Below are 20,904 nucleotides of genomic sequence, written 5' to 3'. Positions count from 1 at the left end.
CTTTCTTTTAAATGTTATATTGGCAGCCATATCCGTAGTTGATAAATCAATGGTAGTATGTTAAAAAAATATGTTTATGTTTAATCAGAGACGTAAATAGCAGAGACATATATATGTTTCTGTAAATTGTCCCTGACTTGAAGTTGCTTGCCTCAGTAAGTAAGAAACGTATTCATTGAATTATTTTTACTTTTCGGAAAAAGAGAAAAGATTTCAGAACAATGGGGAAAAGAGAGCCTTATTCGTATCTATATTCTCGTAAGTGTGGAAAAATTTCATAGCATATATGTTTTTGATGGACGCATTAGTCCATCTCTGATCATTTCCTCTTCATTTGTTATTAAAAAAATCTAGGATACTTGGATCATTTCTTTTTCTGTATCGTGTGAAGTTTGAACATAACGTAAATCATGTTGGAATTCTGAAGTCCGTGTTTGAAAATATTGAAGGGGAGCCAGGGGCGTAGCTAGGCCAACAGAAATGTGTAAGCCCAGGCGAGGGGTGTGGGGCCTAGGGCAGAGCCCTGGTGGGGGATCAGGGGGTTGGGAGGCGAAGCCCCCCGACGGAAAATGAATTTAAAGATTTATGAGGGTTTGTGAAATTGATTTCCGAGATAGTAATTTCAAAATATGTTTACGTTATTCTAAATTATACTGAACTACAAGTTTTCCGGTAAAAACATAAAATTAATGTTCATTTGTTTCTATAGTTTAGACAAAAGACAATTGTCTGTCTAAATAAAAGACATTTTCAATTTGGGTAAGAAATCCCATGTCTAGGTTATTTGGGCCTTTCTGGAATCATTTTTTGTTGGAACATGTAGGGTCCGATTTTGTCATGTGTTTGTGGTACGTTACTTGGGCAAGGAAATGAGCTATCAGCAGACTGGTTTAACTTTTTAGTCGCTGGTTCTTCTTCCTTGGGTTTGAAAAATGTTTCGACCCTGGGCACATTTTTGAAGCCTTCTTCATTTTGAATACACTTTTCAACATTATACAACCGGAAACAGGGGGTGACAGTATAAAGACGATGTGATAGCTATTCCTGAATGCTCTAGACCTATATTTTATAATATATAGCACACAGTGGTACATTTTCTGGTATTATCAATAATTTGGTTGTAATATTAAATCAAAACTTTGAAGTAATAATCAAATTTTTTCGGAGGCTTCTTGAAATGTTGGACCATAACATAAAGGCAGGATTTTTTATGTGTAAGCCCGGGCTTTTTTTTCTAATGGGCGCTACGCCCCTGGGAGCTGAGAAACAGTTATTAGCCTATCTATACCTAACTATCAATATGGTAATATTTACGGTATATTGATTTTCGCAAATGATTTATTTTCGCTGTATTCGTAGTCATAAAAAACTGTAAGCAGTGCCAAAATGCTACAGTATGCTGAATTATCATTTTCAAATCAAACAAAATTACAATCTTAGATACATGTATATTCAGGACAAAACACCTAAATAGAACAGAACGTAACATACGAACAAAATATCGGTTAAATGATTGGATATTATAAATGAGAATAAAATATATATATATACAAACGTATTTTACTATTCGTGTTACATAAAATATCCGGATTTTGTCCGTTTCGTATATTGTCAGATGACTTCACTCGGAACTCGTCGAACAATATCCTCCCAGTAATGAAGACATCAAGATGTTCCGAACAGCAACCAATTAATTAGGAATACTCCTGAAGGTAGGTTGTTTCATGATAACTGCGACGTTATGAGAACGAAGTGACAATATTCGTAACTCAAATGAATGCAATGACATATAAATATTGTCGTGCATCACTCACGTGGTTTGTATACTATCACCTCGGTCCCACGTGTAGTCGCGATAGGAATACATCCGACACAGGGACCTGTTGTGATGAGGGATTAGTACATTTGTATACGTGTATTTATGATACTGTAGAGCAGTAAGCTTAGTGCATATCAAGTTTTCGTTGTCATCAAAAAGGGTCCATTTCAACATCGCGGAAGATTTATATGTTTCATTTTGTGACTTGGTTGAACAGATTTAGCAACCTAGATGAAACAATCATAAAACAAAACAAAAAATACAGGTCCCTATGTAAGGCAATGCAATATCACGGCGCATAGCTATATTTTTGTCCTGCATTAATGTAATAACTTGACAGCAGTAAGTATAATCACAGGCGTCCGCTTCTGGTTAGTAAATAATTAAAAAAAATTATCCCCTACTCTACTATATCGAAAAGAAGGGGCTATTTTTTTTTTTCAATTAATAATAACCAAATTAATTTTATAACAAAAAAATAAATATTTGATACAGAATTGTCACTAATTCCTAAAAATAAATTGATCTGGACATAAAAACTCTTGACTCTTAAATTTGATAATTAAAAATGATAATATATAAATACTTTTGAAGTTTCATCAACATTTAACCCTAGTGGTGCTGAACGGGTATATATCTGATCCATCGGTTGGGTGCTGAACGGGTATATATACCCGCCAGAGAAAAATGGGAAAACCCCCAGATATCGGTGGCTAAAAATACAAGTTTGAGTCTGAAATTAAAAAAATGACTCACGTGTGCCTAAAAGCTAAGAATCTTAAAAATTTAGTTACTGAAGACCAAAGCCCAATACGTCGTAGTTCTGAAACAACCATAACGTAACCACTGGGAATCCTCCGCTTCGTCTGCAACTACGATATTTTTAGCTCAGCGGAAGGCTTTGAAGTTTCGACGAATGCGCATGGGTTGTGAAAGTAGATGACGTAATTTTACCGCCAATGTCGGAAACAGGTGCTCTGTTACTATAAGGAATAATGCTATTTCTCGGCTAATTTACAAACAAGAATTGAGGTATGTACAATAACACGGAGTCTATCGATGTTCTTCGTGATTTTATTTACGTTTTAATTCGATCTTATTGTCGTTGTTTACAGACAAGTAAAAAAGATCGAAGCTAATAGTCGTCCTGAAGTAATGTCATGCGCAGTCATTGACTTCTTAGTCAATCGGTTAATTAAATTCGATGTCCTGTTGTCTTCGGCGGAATACATGGATATTAAATCACTGAAATATGATATTTGTATTGGTGTTGTCATTTACCATCACTGGCGTTTGAAATAAAGCGTAAGAATCATGCTAAAACCAGACGAATTTATCTCGACTTTCACTTTGACCAAACACCGGAAGTGCTCGTCGCAGATGTAAACAACATGGCAGGCAACTTTACGATCGGTCAAGTCTTACCAGAGTTTCAAGAGTTATTTGACGAAATATTTGATGATGAAGATAGCGATGAGTTTGACGGGTTCGATATTGATGAGGAGAATAACGACGGCGATTTATTGGGGTTATTTGCTGAAGATACCTGGATAGAAGGCGGTAAAACTCCCATGGGGTTTACATTCACGGGGAATGCTGGACCTAAGAACTTGCCTGAGCCAGAGACTGGATCATTATCCATTCTTGACTACTTTGAAGCGGTTTTCACAGACGGTATTCTGGATAAAATTGTCACTGAAACCAACAGGTATGCCAACATTTATATCCAAGGACATCCAGAGCCTACTCAGCACTCCCGCTTCAAGAAATGGACTCCAGTGACCCATGGTGAGATGAAGGCTTTTATAGCAGTGGCAATTGCAATGGGAATTATAAAGCAGATTAACATGCAGGACTATTGGTGCACTGACCCTGTAGTAAGTACGCCATTTTTTTCTTCTGTGATGCCCCGTGATAGGTTCCTGTCGATCATGAGTTTCTTGCACTTGTCCAACAACACTTTGGCTGTTCCCCGTGGCGAGGAAGGTTATACTCCTCTTCAAAAACTTGGTTCTCCCTACCAAGAGCTTCTTCAGAGATTCCAGGAAGTCTACAATCCTAGTCAGTGTGTAGCAGTAGATGAGGGAATGATTGCTTGGAGGGGAAATTTGAAGTTTAGGGTGTATAGTCCGGACAAACCAATCAAGTACGGAATAAAGCTTTACATGCTCTGTGACTCTAAGAATGGATATTGTTCGCGAGTGGAGCTGTATACTGGTCGTCCATCAGAAGTCAGCGAGTACGGGGTGACTTATGATCTTGTTATGCGGCTGGCCGAACCATACCTTTTGAAAGGTTACAAGATTTATATGGACAATTACTTCAGCAGTCCAGCACTATTTTATAACCTGTGGCTTAATGGTACCCTTGCTTGTGGAACGTTACGCAGCAATCGGAGAGGAGTTCCAGACAAGATGAAAAATGCTCATCCATGCAAAGGCCAGATGATGGCATTCAACAATGGAACTTTAGTGGCAGTGAAGTTTTCCGATAAAAAAGAAGTCTGTCTCCTAACAACAATCCATGAAGGTATGTACCTATTCAGAAATTGCTTATGAATTTATATCATGAATACACTCTTGTGCAATACAGTTTTTGACTTAATATACATCACGCTTTTGGCCTATGATCTGTATTTCTTTTTGGATTACATTGTTGATGTCTGCAAACCTTTATCAATGGTATACTATTGATTTGTAACTTTTCAAATATTTGATCAATTTCATATTTATATAATCGCATTTTGCTTATATTGAAACTCTGTGATGAATGAATAATGCTACAAGTATTACAAGTAAGGTCTGCTACATGTGCATTATTTTACTAATTTTCTGGTAATATTACTGACATTACTTTGAGCTCCCTCTGAACTATGAAATATCTCTATGTTGATTCCAATATTAAGTTATTGATATCATTATGGTAATTTTATCATAAGACGTTATTATTTGACCTGTTATAAAATTTCAATGAAACAATAAATTTATCAAACTTTGTTAAAATATTCTCCATATTGCTGCTATTTAGGAAAAATGGTCAACACTGCAAAGAGAGATTCAGAGGGGAACTTGATTGCCAAGCCAGACTGTGTGTTAGATTACAACCACAACATGGGTGCAGTAGACAGATGTGACCAGATGGTGGCATATGCTGGATTTGACAGAAGGACACTAAAATGGTGGAAAAAGGTCTTCTTCCACATGCTTGGTCTTGCAGTGCTCAACTCGTACATCTTGTACAAACAACAGACAGCCAACCCAGTATTGCACAGGATTTTCAGACGACAGCTTGTGAGTCAACTGGTCTCTGCTGCTGAGATCTCTGGTAAGTTTTGAAATAGTGCTGTCTTCTAAATTAACTTTAGTTACATTGTAACTCTACAAAAAAGTTTTGTGATTTGTATTACCATAAGGTAATGTCAGATTTAAGGATTCATTGATATACACGTATATGGACACACACACACACACAAATATATAAAAAGACGTGTATATACACGTATATATATATATATATATCTCATAAACTTATATTTACACTCTGTATAACATGTATTTCATTATATGAACTATATAAAGTTCAATTTATACCAGATGAAATAACTAGATTATGATCAAAGTTCAACAGTATTCTTTATTAAATAATAGGTTTAGTTTCAACTTACATTGAATTGTGTACATTTATACTGATTCAGTGTAACATTTTAAGAGACAAATTATGATAATCTTCATTATAATCATTGCATGCGTAAATAATCATATATATGTTTCTAATCCATAGGCCCACAGCAAAAGGGGAGGAGGAGGCAATCTGCTGAAGTGCTTCAGAGGTTGACAGCGCGGCATTTCATTGGCTACTCTCCATCAACAGGAAGGAAAGCCCATGCCAGCAGGAAATGTATTGTCTGCGGTCCAGCAGAGACCGATTTGTTCAGGTCCCAGCATCCTGGTGAGACAGTGCCGAAATCTTGTGGGAGGACGACATGTTTTCAGTGCAAGCAGTGTCAGGTAGCTCTGTGTGTTGAACCCTGCTTTGAGCTATTCCATACAACTGCAGAATTTGTGCTTGCCTACAAGCGTCAGAGGAGACAGGAGGAGGAGTAATAGCTCTTGTAGCTGAAAACGCTGTGAAATGCAACTTCCTGGATAGGACATTGGTCATTTCTTTTCAGTAACAAAATTTAAGATTATCTCCCTTGAGTAAAATAATTTCAAATTATCTCCCTTGAGTGATAACATTTCAGATTCCATTAATCATTTCAGTTATAATTATTGTTATTGATAAAATAAAAGATATATATTGTGTACTCATATAGATAAAAGATATCTTAAAGAATTAAATAATATTTTTAATTGTGTTTATTGGACTTTTGTTGTTTTTTCATGTGAAGTTTGCACTTTTTCAGGCTTAGCAGATGAAGTGCTAATTTTTTCATAAAATTGATATTCAAACCGCCATTGAATGTCTGGAATACATCATTTGGATCATTCTTGATATTTTAGCAGGAAGAAAAAAAAACGGTTTGTAAAAAATTGTTTTTGAAACAAATCAGCACTTAATGCCATCCTAATGGAAGACAATTCAGCACCACAAGGGTTAATAATTGAACAATGACTAGGATATTTTGATGGAAAGAAGTTATTGTTTTTGTCTTTCAGAATTTTTTAGACTTTATAACGTGATCCACTTTAATTCAACTGAAGACATATTCTCAACAAACAGCAGAATGGCTGACCAGTCGGTAAAGTATACATTTTCTAAAACTAATACATACTATGATGGTCACTGAAGTAAGTCCTGCAAACACCAGCGAAATTGTATCTACTGTGTAATGTTGTTTTCATCTATTTTACTAGTAATAAATATGTTAATATTACGGCTGTATTTGATTGAGGAATTTTACCGAAATATGCTAATTATAATGTAAACCGACTCCACAAAGGAGAAAAATAACAACATGCAATATAAAAAGAGGCCCAACGAGTATGCACCATGGCTCACCTAGCATTAGTCTTAGAAGTGAGCTTAAGAAGAAACATCTATATCAAGGGGGGGGGGGGGGGGGGGGGGGGGGGGGGGGCACCCCAAATTACTAGGGGTCAGAATTTTAGCAGATAAATGCAATATCCTGCATTCTATTGTTTTGTATTGCCCTCCTGAATATTTGGAAGACATTGTTTTTAGCCCAGTAACCTTGAACGTAGATCATGGTCATTTATTTGAACAAACTTAGTAGCAATTTATCATAGCATGCCACCGGTGCATTATCAGGTCCCTGAGCTTCTTGGTTATTGAGTTGTTTCAAGATTTTAACATATTTGAACCCCAAGACCTTGAATGTAGGCCCAGGTCATTTTTTTTTTATCAAACTTTGTAGCCCTTTACACTAGCATGCTACATGCCTAATATAAATTCCCTAGGCCCAGTGACTTTGAATAAAGGTTAAGGTCATTCATTTGAACAAACTTTGTATCCCTTCATCCCAGCATGATACAGGCCCAATATCAGAACTATGGGTCTACATGTATTTGCTCTTGAGAAGAAATTGTTTGAATAAAAATTTGATGGCAGATAGATGACAGACACGGTGACACTGCACCAAGGCAGAGAGATAACTAAAAAGGGAGATAACTACAATTTATGCTCAAGAGAAATAACTCAAAACTCAAAACAATAGGTAAATTAGCATATTAATAGCTTTGACAAAAATCTCAGTTGTAATGTGAAAGACTATAACATTAACACATTTATAATATGAAGGTAGCATTTTTGTATCCTTAGGGGAGATAATTCAACACAAATCACAGGTACATGTATATGTACTTGAGGTAGTGGAGAGCCGGACACAAATAACAGGTAGAATGAGAATGGTACATATAGCACACAAAATCACAGGTGTAATGAGGACGGCAGCATATATCCTTAAGGGAGATATTTAGATAAATATGGAATCCCTGTCTCTAACACTTACAGTGTCATATACTGTTAACAAGGTTAAAGTTTTTAAAAAGGATTCGGAGATCACAGTGTCATATACTGTTAACAAGGTTAAAGTTTTTAAAAAGGATTCGGAGATCACAGTGTCATATACTGTTAACAAGGTTAAAGTTTTTAAAAAGGATTCGGAGATCACAGTCGAGGTCAGCAGGTATGCAGTTGTCATACCAATGGAAGGATCTTGTGACAAGGAACACATGTTCAATGTGAAAGCCCTATCTTGTGTAGTTAATATACTGGGGCAAAGGTTAAAGATTTTAAAAATAGGCCGAAGGTCACAGTCAAAGTGAACATGTCTGTGTCAGAAGGAACACACATGTGAAATACCTGACCTAGCTGTTTATGAACACTACTGCTGGATTATAGCAATAGCTCCCTGGACTTCGTCCCGAAGAGTTAAAAATGATCAATGTCTGTAGATTTTGATATTCTTCTGCTTATGAGTACCTTCTTAAAAAATTGCAATTTACTTTATTCACGTATCTTTCAAATGTTGTTTCCTTTAAGATTCGGTGTGTGAAAGAAAAGTAATATGTAACCTCACTATGTTTGTATGTGTTTCATGGTATTTTAATGAGTAGTATGGCAGACATACTTGTGAGAAAGTACAAAATGGCCGCCTCCACACAAAAACAGATGATCATGTACCTGGTATATTTTTTGGATGACAAATGTAGTTCTTTCAAAATAAAACAGAAGACTATCGGAACAAATGTGAAAATTTATTATTACAGAAAAAACATGAATGGATAGGCGACTATAAATTAGAGATTGATGTTTTCCATGTCGACAAGTATGTAAATGATACAATCAAATAATAAGGTATATTCTTTTCAATTAACATAAAGATCATTTCGACTAGCATATAAGTTGGATTTGACAGATACATATATATTTACTGTATAGTTGGTAAAAATTGCAGGGGGTTTAAGTTACTATATTCACAACCATTAAATATAGCACAAAAATAAATATGCAGCAAACATTTATATATACATTTTGTACAAATGTGTAGAAGTGTTTGAATACTTCAAAATGCTTACAAGGCGAGGATGTGTGAAATTTAGGTCACCTGGGACATCCACGAAATAATTACCCTGCGAAATTTAATAACTATAGAGTATCGTATCCTTAACTCAAGTTACCTGTTTAACATAAATCTATAAAAAGGGCAGGTATTCATACACAGTTTAAATGCTGGAGAGTGTATGCCATTTGGATTGTACTGATATTTCACTCGGAGAATATCAAGATGCAGCTGATCATATTTATTCATTTAAGAATCGTCTGAATTTATTTCTTCGGAATCGTTAGAGACATGTTGATTGTTGGAGTTTTTGTTTTCTCTGATAAATGCTGTGATCATGCCCTCTAGTACATTCAGAGGGACCGGCCCACATTGTAGAACAGCTTCGTGGAATTCACGAACATCAAAAGCATCACCTGGAATTAGAAAAATAATATTCTTTTTACATTTAAAAAAAAAATGAATAGTTCTCATTTAGTATTTTACACTATTATTGTAGATGAAGATTTTATCTGTACAATACAAAATGCCCCCTGTTATTATGCTGGTACAAGCGGCTACTACTTTCTTTAACAAATTGAAAAAGGGAACAACTCCTGAAGACAATAAAATAAAACTTCTACTACTACTGATTTCTGCAGGTGTTTTTCTGCTTACTTCCTGAAGTGTAGTAGATATGAACCACAACACACATAAGAATGTCTCACCAACTAGAGATTTTTTTCTGATTTCTTTCATTTTGCTAACTGGTATCCGTATACCCCAGTATCGTCTTACATACCCAGTTCCTTTTCTGCTCTCTTTCTCAGTTCCTTGATCTTCAGTTCCCCTATCTTGTATGCACATGCCTAGTAGAAGAAATATTACAAATATTAATTAGTTAATTACCTGGAAATCGACAGTACAGCAGAGATAAATCTACATGTGAGTCTGGAATCCTGTACTCAGAATTTTGATGGGACTCTGAGAGTCCCATGATTTAACATTAATGGACTCATTGCTTTTAGCAATTCAGCTGAAAAGAATTAATGAAAATAAATTGAAGATTGGTCACTGGTATAGGTCACCTTACTAGTCTCGGCATTAGAGTGTCCAGTTAGAGACAGAAGGTTCACTAGTTCAAATGCCAGCCCAGGTCACCTTACTAGCCTCGGCATTAGAGTGTCAAGTTAGAGACCGAAGGTTCACTAGTTTTAACCCTGGCATTGGACATGTTCCTACAACCCAGAATGAAAAATTAACCCAAGAGTCCAACCCCAAGATAATTTATTATCAAAAATCAAACCAAGAATCTGACCTCTTGATCACTTATTACCTTCGGACCCTTAGGGTAATTTTTTTATTCTGGGTCAAAGGAAAATGTCAAGCCCCTGTGTCACAATTCTTCTTCCTCAACACCCTGAATCATCCTATCAGGAAAACCTACCTGTCCTGGCCAGGTAATGTAGCGTTTTGACTCGCTGTCAGCAAACCACTCATGCATAAAGGCCCTCTCCATTAAGTATTTTTTAGTATTCTCAAATGTCCACCTTCAATAATACAAACAGATCAAGATTTAAATTCTGTCTAATCCTCATTACTAATGCAATACCTGAAATTCTATTTACCACAAGATCTCAGATGGATCTAGGAACCCACCATTGAAGCATCTTTATTAGTCCTATGAATAACTGATCTTTTCTCTACTTTCACTTCTTTCTCAAAATCATTAGATAACATGAGGAATTTGCATATACATATATGAATTCTAAGAAGTATCCAAACTTTCTGGAAAGTGAAAAATATTGCTAACAAAGATGACCACCTGTCAGCCATTGTGTTTCCTGATCGAAATTGAACTAATATATAAATTTTAAGAAAAATCCTTCAAATTTTTCTCAAGAAATGGACAGACCATGGATGAAGAGCAATTTAAATACCTGGTGGATGTGGCCTTAACTTCTATTTCCTACTTTACCTTTTCAATCATGATGACCTGGCTGAGGTGTTCACTATAATTTACTTGCAGTCTAAACTGACCACCACTTCAGTAAATAGATGCACATTTCAATGATTCACTGTATAAAAATCCACTGGATACATATATTTATTTTTGAGTTTGCGTTATGACCATAAATACATGTATAGTGAACCTGAATCTTCAAATATTACCAACTTTACAGCACATCATATGCTACCAAAGATTTGTTCCTAAATATAATCCTGTCTGTCATACCTGTACAATGTTTGACGTCACATGCACACAAATTTCAATGACTTCACGAATAAGGCTATTGTCACACAGGTAAAAAGACAGGTGAGATAAACAGGCTATTGTCACACAGGTAAAAAGACAGGTGAGATAGACATACGTACCCCATCGCATGTAGCCCTGTATCCACCACCAAACGAGCAGCCCGCAGGATTTCAAAGGTGTATCTGCCAAACCTGTATACAAATGTGATGATACAATTTATCAGGAGTCAAAATAGTCATTTTTAGATATGGAAAGTGATACTATGGTGTGACTAGAACTGTCACCAGGATGGCTGACTAATACCCCCGCAATCTGCATGAGTCAGTGGTGAATTGGAACGGTTGGAACTGGAAATAGAGGTTAACTAAGATAACCCAGTGATATAGTGACCAGTTGCCATAGCAACCATACTTTTAAGAAAAAGAAAGTGGCATGCACATCTACACATGGTCCTCTATATTTGTGTGAAGTTTCATTGAAATCGGCCCTTTGGTTTAGGAGTTGTCTGGACAAACTTAAAGTTATGGTTCTTATTGGAAAACCTGTTTATAGTGACCAGTTGCCATAGCAACCATAATTTTAAGAAAAAGAAAGTGGCATGCACATCTACACATGATCATTAATATTTGTGTGAAGTTTCATTGGAATCAGCCCATCGGTTTAGGAGGAGTTGTCCGGACAAATGTTTCTACAGACAGACGGACGGACGGACAACCTGATTCCAGTATACCCCACTAACTTCGTTGCGGGGGTATAAATATGAATTAAATATGTTGAGGGATATTATGATACATCTTGTACCACAGCTTTCTATTTCGTTGTTTTTATAAAAAGAGAGAAATATAGCATTGCAGTGCATATCCTGCTGCTCAACTCCATTCCATTATTTCAGTTTGAAGATTTGAGTGTGGGTACATATTTGGATGACAATGTGTTGCATACCAGAATTAGGTCACTGCATCCTGATTATGAAAAATCTTTACTGTACAGATTCTATTGAACTAAGATCTTGGAAAGATGACATATCAAGAACCGGAAGTAGATCACTGAAAACAATATTTTGACCTTTCACCTTTATAAGGCAAAATATCCATTATTTTTAATCCCATCATCAAGATTTTTGTGTGAAGATAAGGTGCGAATGTCACATACCGCAGGTATACGTAGGTCACTGTAGTCTATATTTTGACCTTTAAGTTCCCGAAGTTCATTCTTTTAGGATTAAAACAGTATCATGCAAGTGGTTGTGGTCCTTTTTATGACAGTAAAAAGTGGAAATAGGGGTATCATCTGTACTCCTCTTAGAACTATATCTAATTTATATCAGTAGTGGTCAAGTACAACCTTTGACCTTGACAGATGACTGCCAAAATCTATCCAGGTGTGAAACTGGATGACGACATACATAAGGTGTGATATCTTGTACTCAAACTTTACAGGGAATGGATGCCCATATAGAGACAAAATGATAATTTCCTTATTTACCTGCCTCTATTTAACAGGGTTTGTTAAAGAAAATACAGCATTTGATATTGATAACAGGGGCCTGAACCTAAGCACTGATGGTGTTTGGATAAATACTTACAGTTCATAATTTGTACTGTATAGTCCAAGCTCCTCTCCCAACGCCTCACAGTAAAGTCCCCAGCCCTGTGGAGACAATGGTATAGAATAGTGATCCATTTCCCTAGTACAAGGTTTAATCTCATATAAGATGAGTGGTATGTATATCTGTTAAAACTGTACAATGACTGGTTAACTGTACATCTACCTACATAACATGTCCAATACCCTCTACACAAAGGAGTAGATGGGGTAAGCTCAAGATGTTCTCTGCATATTAGATAAATAGATATACATGTATATCTGTATATTAGATAAATAGATATTTGAATCAAAATAACAAACCTCTGTATTTTAAATAGAGATATCGCTGTTCATTAAATAAATAGAGATATTTAAATCAAAATGAAAAAATTCTGTACTGAAGATAGAGATATCTAGAGTTAAATACAGATATCACAAATATCTCTATTTTAATCACATCCATCTCAAATTCAGACACATATCTCTAATTTAGACACAGATATCTCTAATTTAAATACAGATATCTAAATTGAATGTGTTTGGTGTGTAAGTTACCTCAATGTAAGCAGTCTGGAGGGAGAATCTGGTGGGGGCTCGGGAATACTTCATATCCTCTATGTACTGACGAAAGGTTGGTACTCCCTTCTGCTGTATAGCATACATACTCTGTAAGGCAACAGATCATATACATAGAATGAATGTTTTACATATTACTAAAGGGCCTACATCACTCACACATGGTATACAGCATCTGATCCCTCAAACAAATCTGATCCCTCAAACAAGAGGCCTAAAGGGCCTGCATGACCAACCCATCTTATACAGAAACAAATCTGATCCCTCAAACAAGAAACCTAAGGGCCTGCATTACCAACCAATCTTATACAGAACTTGATTTCTCAAACAAGAGGCCTAAATGGCCCACATCACTCACCCATGTTAAACGGAATCTGATCCCTCAAATAAGAGGCATAAAGGGCCTGCATTACCAACCCATCCTATACAGAACTTGATTTCTCAAACAAGGCTTAAAGGGCCCACATCTTTCTCCAGTTTAAACAGAACCTGATCACTCAAACAAGAGGCCTGATAGGCCTGCAGCACTTGTCCATGTAATATTGATTCTGATACCTCAAACAAGAGGCTTAAATGACCTGCATAACTCATCCATGGTATGCACCTCGTAAAATTACCTTACTAATGCTTATATAATACAGCTTTCTAGAACTGGACTCTAATTGATAATGTAATACAAAGTCTAATGACATCAGTTCACCCAGTCTGATTAAAATCACTTGTTCAGGACTTTGTTATTACACCTGTAATTTTGCTTATAGGCGACACATTGATTGGTAAATCTCACTGGTCATGTGAACATAACCGTGATCGCTGTACCTTCAGATGTTCAGGTGTAACAGTAGAGTAATGTGGCCATGGACACACGATTTTAATCAGATTACCTGTACAACCTGTATAGTAGTACCCATTCTCACCTGTAGGTGGTGACCAGGTTCACCCTCATGGAGACTTAGCGCCATTAACTCATATTTTGGCCTGAAAGTGAAAAAACATAATCATGCTTGGTTACTAAATTACATCATTATGTATTAAATCAGACCTTAATATCTAAAATAACATTTGTGTATTTGTTTTAATTTTTCTAAACACTTGCCCATCTTGTATATTTTTCTATTAATATTACCTGAATAACATATGTATAATCAGCTCTGGGTGCAATTAAAACTCAATATCTTCACAAGTAAATATGACATAGTACGTGTCTCCGATATATCTTAGGTATCTGTGATGTGATGTACGTATCTTTGATATGACTTAGGTATGTATGACATGACTTACATGTCTCTGATATGTCTTAGGTATGTATGACATGACTTACATGTCTCTGATATGACTTAGGTATGTATGACATGACTAACATGTCTCTGATATGACTTAGGTATGTATGACATGACTTACATGTCTCTGATATGACTTAGGTATGTATGACATGACTTACATGTCTCTGATATGACTTAGGTATGTATGACATGACTTACATGTCTCTGATATGACTTAGGTATGTGTGACATGACTTACATGTCTCTGATATGACTTAGGTATGTATGACATGACTTACATGTCTCTGATATGACTTAGGTATGTATGACATGACTTACATGTCTCTGATATGACTTAGGTATGTATGACGTGACTTACATGTCTCTGATATGACTTAGGTATGTATGACGTGACTTACATGTCTCTGATATGACTTAGGTATGTGTGACGTGACTTACATGTCTCTGATATGACTTAGGTATGTATGACATGACTTACATGTCTCCGATTTGACTTAAGTATGTATGACATGACTTACATGTCTCTGATATGACTTAGGTATGTATGACATGACTTTCATGTCTCCAATATGACTTAGGTATGTATGACATGACTTACATGTCTCTGATATGACTTAGGTATGTATGACATGACTTTCATGTCTCCAATATGACTTAAGTATGTGTGACGTGACTTTCATGTCTCCGTTATGACTTAGGTATGTGTGACGTGACTTTCATGTCTCCAATATGACTTAAGTATGTGTGATGTTACATACATGTCTCCGTTATGACTTAAGTATGTGTGACGTGACTTTCATGTCTCCAATATGACTTAAGTATGTGTGACGTGACTTACGTGTCTGTGACATGAGCAGTGTTGACATAGTAAATTCCTGGTCGAGATCCATCCATGGTACCCGCCATGTAATATCCCACAGGAGCTGAACTCATAGCACTAGGCGATGCTTTGATCCTAAAATAATATTCCCACACTTTTACACCACAAAAAGTCTGTTGGACACTCTAACAATCATCGACTTAAAAGGATATCTGCTGTCACCTTGTACGATAGAGGCCGAGTATTCATATCATATCAATTATCTTGCAGAGTCAGATATTTTGTTTCTCTCATAACAAAGACATCATAATGTTTGCAACATAGAGCAGTTATGGAATAAATCATAATGGAAAACAAACATTTTAGTGATGACCTAGGGTATTGTTCTAGATATATAACATGACGACCAAGCATTCTGTTAGAAATTCGATACATACAACATAAATGAAACTTACGTCATATCTACATCTGGGATTGTCTTGAACAGCTTTGAGAGTTTGGGTCTGATTTTATTTGTACAGATGTCTTTAATTCCAGACAACAGATCTTCCTGAATTAAGAGAAGAAAACACCATTGATGTAAATAATAAAGACATAGACTCTATTCTAATAATAATTCCACTACTAACAAAATTTAATTTATCTGTATTATACATATACAGAGATTCTGTCTTCTGTATACTATACTATTTACAATGCTGATGATTCATCACTAGGAATTGGTTAAAAGCAAAAGTTCTTTTTGTTAGTTATTTTGCTATATGATAAAAGTAATTTACTTAAACTTGTGAGAGACAGGGCACTGTAGTTGATTTGAAGGCATCACCAGTGTTGATAGAAACGAAAAACTGAGGGAGAAGATTCCATTGGGTTATAGTTGTGGAGCAGGAGGAGTATTTGTGTAGATGTTTAGAGGAGTTTGAATGCATATGGATTGTGGTGACTTCCACTGTGGTGACTTTCACGAGTGATTGGTAAAACAATATAAGTCTGAATTGAAGAGAACGGAGGTTTAAAGGTGGCCAGTTAGGATTGTTTATCATGTAAAGAAATAAAGTTTAGAATACAGACATTTGACTAGGGGTATCCCTTTGTTATAGAGTTTATTTGGAGGATGTTGTACCATAAACATGTTCAGTTCCACTACTGGGAACAGCCAAACAATAGTAAATTCAATTCCGCAGACTTTATTCACTTTGTTAAAAAACCATTTCAGCTGAAAAAAGTTGTTAAGCGTTACCTTGGTTTGATAGTAAAATTCCTTGTTGTTTTTTATGTGTTTCATGAAGCGCTGGATGTTTGAACCAAATCCTTCTTCCATTGATATTTTCTGCATCGCTTTTGAAATTCTCTCAACCTCCTGTAAACCAAGGTTGTGAACCTCTGCTGGTGTCAGATTTGTTGACGTGTGAAAATTCAGACACTGTTGGTAATATTTGGGTCCATTAGGTAGAGTACACACCCCAATACAGGGTCTTGTTCTCTTCATATATACCTGTAGATACAGAAAATATCTCACATTAACAGGAGTGTAGGTAAGGGTCTCATACAACTGATTATTAGTCCCATACCAGTGAAACCAGGAGGAATATAAGTTTCCTCAGTACTCAAAAGATGCATGGTAACCATGATGTTTACAGTGGAAGAGAAACCCCACTTGGGAAATCCTCAGCTATTTACACCTGTAGTCCTACTCCATTCTATTTTCAGTAGCAATTTATTTTTTGTTTTTCAAACTGAGGACTTTACTCTTTATGCTCACAAAAAGTTCCTATTTTACCGGTATATGTTAACAACACGAGAAAATAGGTAAAACCCTCAGCAAGAAATGTTTTCTGCACTTTCACTGATTGGCTGAATTAGTTGTGTAAGACCTATAGCTACAGTTTGTATCACAAAGTATCTTATTCTGGATTAAGAGACCACCCGTCACATGACCTTTTTCTTGCCTCCCTTGGAAGGTCACATATGACAGGTTTGACTGTACTTACAGACAAGAGATAATCCCGAAGGTCTATAAAGGCAGGGATGACTTTATCCTCTAATACAGATATAGCTTCCTTCTCCAGCTCTTCCCTGAAGACATAAATTACAAGTATAATTATTATAGATATGATCAGAAATTCCTGATACTGACAAATTATCTTGTTTTGTTTATCATCCAGAAGGGAAAGTATAATACTGTAAGAGAACTATTTTAGCAGATTCAAATTTTTGGGCATTATCAATCAGTGCTTTTTCTGAGAGCATTTTGGGGCCATTAATGGGCCCTATTCCCAATTGAAATTATTTCATAATTAAGCCAAATTCCCAAAGTTTGCTGTTTACACCTGAAAAATCTTTTTCCAATTCATCAATTTTCTTCCCAAAATGAGACAAGAAAGGCCCCTTTCCAAACCAGTTAGAAAAAGCCCTGTCAATTTTTAACAAGTTAGTCGATAGGTGTTGATTTCACTATAGGGGTACAGAATCATGTACAGGAAAAATGTTCCTAGTGAAATCTGGGTAGAGAAAATTGTTATTTCTTTCATTGCCATGTACATATCTATATGAAGCAAAAACAATCCAGAGTCTTTGGTTAAAAAACTGGAGATTGACAGATTAACAGAAGATATTAAAAGATCAGTGAGGTCAGGGCATTTTTAAGTTGCAAATAACGCACCATCCTCTTTTCCTGAAAAAAAAAAAGGTGTGGGTGTGCTTATGGGGCAGGTGCCGCTATTAGGTCAAATACAGTATCGCCTCTTAAGTTACGTAAATATCTGACAGTCAGCGAGGTATCATGCCAGTGACTTGGCTTCCTTGGCGGTAAATCGACTATGTCGTTGATATTATATGTGTTATGTTAAGGTTCTACACTTACATTTTCTCTGGAGAAATACCATGCACTTCCTTTCCGAACGGTGACAAAAAAGTTGATGCTTTAGTATCTAGCTTTCCACCATTTGTCAGAATATTGATCTGGTCTGGTACTTCATTCTGGAGAAGATAATTAAGACATTTATATGAAAATATGCCCCATACATGTGGCGTAAGATAATATTTTTCACACTGCCAGTTAAACTCTTTCAAACAACCTAGACCTCCTTACATATTACTAGTCTTGGACATTACCAGCATTATTTAAGCTTGACAAGCTTACATCTGACTATTCCAGTATGTAGTGAGATTTTAAATGTGTGGTTTACTGGGTATCACATAGAAAATGAAATAATACTCACCATGGAGGCCATGTGATTCACATAGCATGTCTTCATTGTCAAAAAATTAAATAATACTCACCATAGAAACCATGTGAGTCATGTAACCTGTCTTCATTCCCTCTTCACACATCTCTCTCACTTGTGAAATCTGAAAATGTTAAAGTACAATGGTCAGGGAGTACAGAACAGATGGTCAGGGAGTACAGAACAGATGATCAGGGAGTACAGAACAGATGGTTAGGGAGTACAGAACAGATGGTCAGGGAGTACAGAACAGATGGTCAGGGAGTACACTACAGATGGTCAGGGAGTACAGAGCAGATGGTCAGGGAGTACAGAACAGATGGTCAGGGAGTACAGAGCAGATGGTCAGGGAGTACAGAACAGATGGTCAGGGAGTACAGAGCAGATGGTCAGGGAGTACAGAGCAGATGGTCAGGGAGTACAGAACAGATGGTCAGGGAGTACAGAACAGATGGTCAGGGAGTTCAGAACAGATGGTCAGGGAGTTCAGAACAGATTGTCAGGGAGATAAAACGTGAAATGGTATAGGCCGAGGTCCTGCTACAGTAACAAAACTGATGACATTTGTGGTATAAGTTGATATAACACATTTCACTATTGCTGTAAATTACTATAGTTAATGAAAAGTGAAAGTTACCAAGTACATGTCACCATGCACAGGTCAATGAAATAGAGGTCACCTGGTACACAAGGGCAGTGAAATAGAAGTCGCACTAGATCTGTAAATCAGTCAATGTAATAGAGGTCACCATTCACAGATCAATGAAATAGTAGTCATCTAGTGCAGGTCAATGAAATAGAGGTGATCTAGTACAGGTTAATGAAATAGAGGTCACCTGGTACAGGTCAATGAAATAGAAGTCACCTGGTACACTAGGTCAGTGAAATACAGGTCATCAGTACACTAGGTCTTTGAAATAGGTGACTTGGTACAGTTAAGTGAAACAAAGGTTATCAAGTACAGAGGTCTTCCTATACTGGTAAGTAAGTACAAACTTATGGTCATTTTACAGATCAGTGAGTAAAACATTTTGAAGAATAATAGCATAGCCAATACTGCAAGTTTAGGATCGGGTGGTTCCATTACCCCACGTTTTGATACCTCACAGTATGCATGAACCTTAAGAGCTATATACATGTATATTATAAACTCACCTGTCTAGGGTAACACTTTAATCGTTCTATGTAGACTCTGTAGTCAGATTCTTTCTCAAACTTTGAAAAGCTCAGAAGTAGATGTACATCATTGTGAACACCATCTTGGAATGTTATTGGGAAGCACCACCTAAATGAGCATACAAGTGGAACAAATGTACTGTTTAAGTCAATATAAATAATGGAATAAATTGAAAAGGAATGCCCCTTTAAGAATTCATACTTTCTTCTGGAAACAATATTCTGAATATACATGTGGAATTTTAATTTATGAGTCCCAAAAAGTGAACATAAATTCATCTCTCTGATATCCTGAGTATCTTACTTTTTTGGTTTCTTTTATAACCTCTTGGTTATTTTATTAATGTTCGAACTTCTGTATCCTGGCAGAAACACTTAAGGATGAAGGTTTAATCTTTTGTCTATTTGACCCATAATTTTTACTCTCCATTTTTTGGCCCTAATGACCTTTACAGTGTTGATGGGCCATTTAGAACTAAATAACTACATTTGTAACTAAGTAGTAAGGACGAAGGTTGATTTGAACAATCTGACATCTGATTATGTTATGCTCAAAAATGATACACTGTGATTTATATGACAAAGTAATACTCTTGCAAAAGTCATACAGAAGAATCCCAAGTTGGATTGTTACCCCTTAAACTTGCAGGCTGACAGGAAGGTTTTGAATTCCTCCTGGAGAAGCGCCAGGTCAAGTTTAGCACCTTCACTGATCATCTCAGTGTTGATTTCCTTGGATCTCTCCAGGAACTCCTCAACTGTGGTCTGTAGGGTATAAAACCAGTTATGTTATAGTGTTCTTAATTACACAGAAAATCAACTGTGGTCTGTATGGTATAAAACCAGTTATGTTATAGTGTTCGTAATTACACAGAAAATCAACTGTGGTCTGTAGGGTATAAAACAAGTTATGTTCACTAGTGTTCGTAATTACACGGAAAATCATAATCAATTATTTGTTAAACATGAATTACTCAGAATGTTTTAGCATATGCATACAATTACACAATCTGCGGACCATTGATAATTGTACGAACAATTACCCATACGACATGGAATATAATTACTCTGATTTAGAGGTTTGAAATTGAACATGAGAATAAAATAAATCTATATGCTGTACCTACCACAGCTACCAGTACAGTATAGTTCGCAC

General features: G+C 36.2%; 4 protein-coding genes across 4 annotated transcripts in view; 3 read left to right on the top strand and 1 right to left on the bottom strand.

Annotated features, from left to right (window-relative positions):
• Window positions 1-1,619: 1,619 nt before the first annotated feature.
• Window positions 1,620-20,904, top strand: part of LOC117344487 (UPF0488 protein C8orf33 homolog) — a 25,206-nt gene continuing 5,921 nt past the window's right edge. The window contains exons 1-2 of the mRNA XM_033907243.1: window positions 1,620-1,712; window positions 6,478-6,560. Of these exons, the coding sequence (XP_033763134.1) occupies window positions 6,546-6,560 (15 nt within the window). The 5' untranslated portion in view covers window positions 1,620-1,712; window positions 6,478-6,545. The remainder of the gene's footprint in view (window positions 1,713-6,477; window positions 6,561-20,904) is intronic.
• Window positions 2,866-4,101, top strand: LOC117344646 (piggyBac transposable element-derived protein 4-like; the record flags this gene model as incomplete). Its single annotated transcript, XM_033907473.1, has 1 exon — window positions 2,866-4,101. A coding segment is annotated over exon 1 (891 nt), but the record flags the coding sequence as incomplete, so codon positions are not given.
• LOC117344486 (piggyBac transposable element-derived protein 4-like) lies at window positions 4,105-6,062 on the top strand. The gene is made up of 3 exons (XM_033907242.1): window positions 4,105-4,348; window positions 4,847-5,143; window positions 5,600-6,062. The coding sequence occupies exons 1-3, from the start codon at window positions 4,129-4,131 to the stop codon at window positions 5,920-5,922; spliced, it is 840 nt and encodes a 279-aa protein (XP_033763133.1). The 5' UTR covers window positions 4,105-4,128; the 3' UTR covers window positions 5,923-6,062.
• Window positions 8,523-20,904, bottom strand: part of LOC117344484 — a 14,075-nt gene continuing 1,693 nt past the window's right edge. Inside the window, exons 3-17 of the mRNA XM_033907238.1 lie at window positions 20,383-20,513; window positions 19,728-19,857; window positions 18,628-18,696; window positions 18,209-18,324; window positions 17,337-17,421; window positions 16,586-16,840; window positions 15,801-15,895; window positions 15,364-15,480; window positions 14,160-14,220; window positions 13,222-13,332; window positions 12,665-12,729; window positions 11,199-11,270; window positions 10,270-10,372; window positions 9,625-9,691; window positions 8,523-9,259 (exon numbers count right to left, since the gene is read on the bottom strand). Coding sequence (XP_033763129.1) covers window positions 9,093-9,259; window positions 9,625-9,691; window positions 10,270-10,372; window positions 11,199-11,270; window positions 12,665-12,729; window positions 13,222-13,332; window positions 14,160-14,220; window positions 15,364-15,480; window positions 15,801-15,895; window positions 16,586-16,840; window positions 17,337-17,421; window positions 18,209-18,324; window positions 18,628-18,696; window positions 19,728-19,857; window positions 20,383-20,513 — 1,644 coding nt within the window. The 3' untranslated portion in view covers window positions 8,523-9,092. The remainder of the gene's footprint in view (window positions 9,260-9,624; window positions 9,692-10,269; window positions 10,373-11,198; window positions 11,271-12,664; window positions 12,730-13,221; window positions 13,333-14,159; window positions 14,221-15,363; window positions 15,481-15,800; window positions 15,896-16,585; window positions 16,841-17,336; window positions 17,422-18,208; window positions 18,325-18,627; window positions 18,697-19,727; window positions 19,858-20,382; window positions 20,514-20,904) is intronic.

This window comes from Pecten maximus, chromosome 16, assembly GCF_902652985.1.
Source record: "Pecten maximus chromosome 16, xPecMax1.1, whole genome shotgun sequence".
Classification (NCBI taxonomy): domain Eukaryota; kingdom Metazoa; phylum Mollusca; class Bivalvia; order Pectinida; family Pectinidae; genus Pecten; species Pecten maximus.
This window is presented reverse-complemented; position numbering and strand designations above follow the sequence as displayed.

What these genes read in the sequence shown, in the direction of transcription:
- LOC117344486 (XM_033907242.1), top strand. Translation starts at nt 4,129, where the DNA reads ATGGACAATTACTTCAGCAGTCCAGCACTATTTTATAACCTGTGGCTT. An exon ending in CCTAACAACAATCCATGAAG is followed by an intron (nt 4,349 to 4,846) that starts GTATGTACCTAT and finishes GCTGCTATTTAG; the next exon opens with GAAAAATGGTCAACACTGCA. An exon ending in CTCTGCTGCTGAGATCTCTG is followed by an intron (nt 5,144 to 5,599) that starts GTAAGTTTTGAA and finishes TCTAATCCATAG; the next exon opens with GCCCACAGCAAAAGGGGAGG.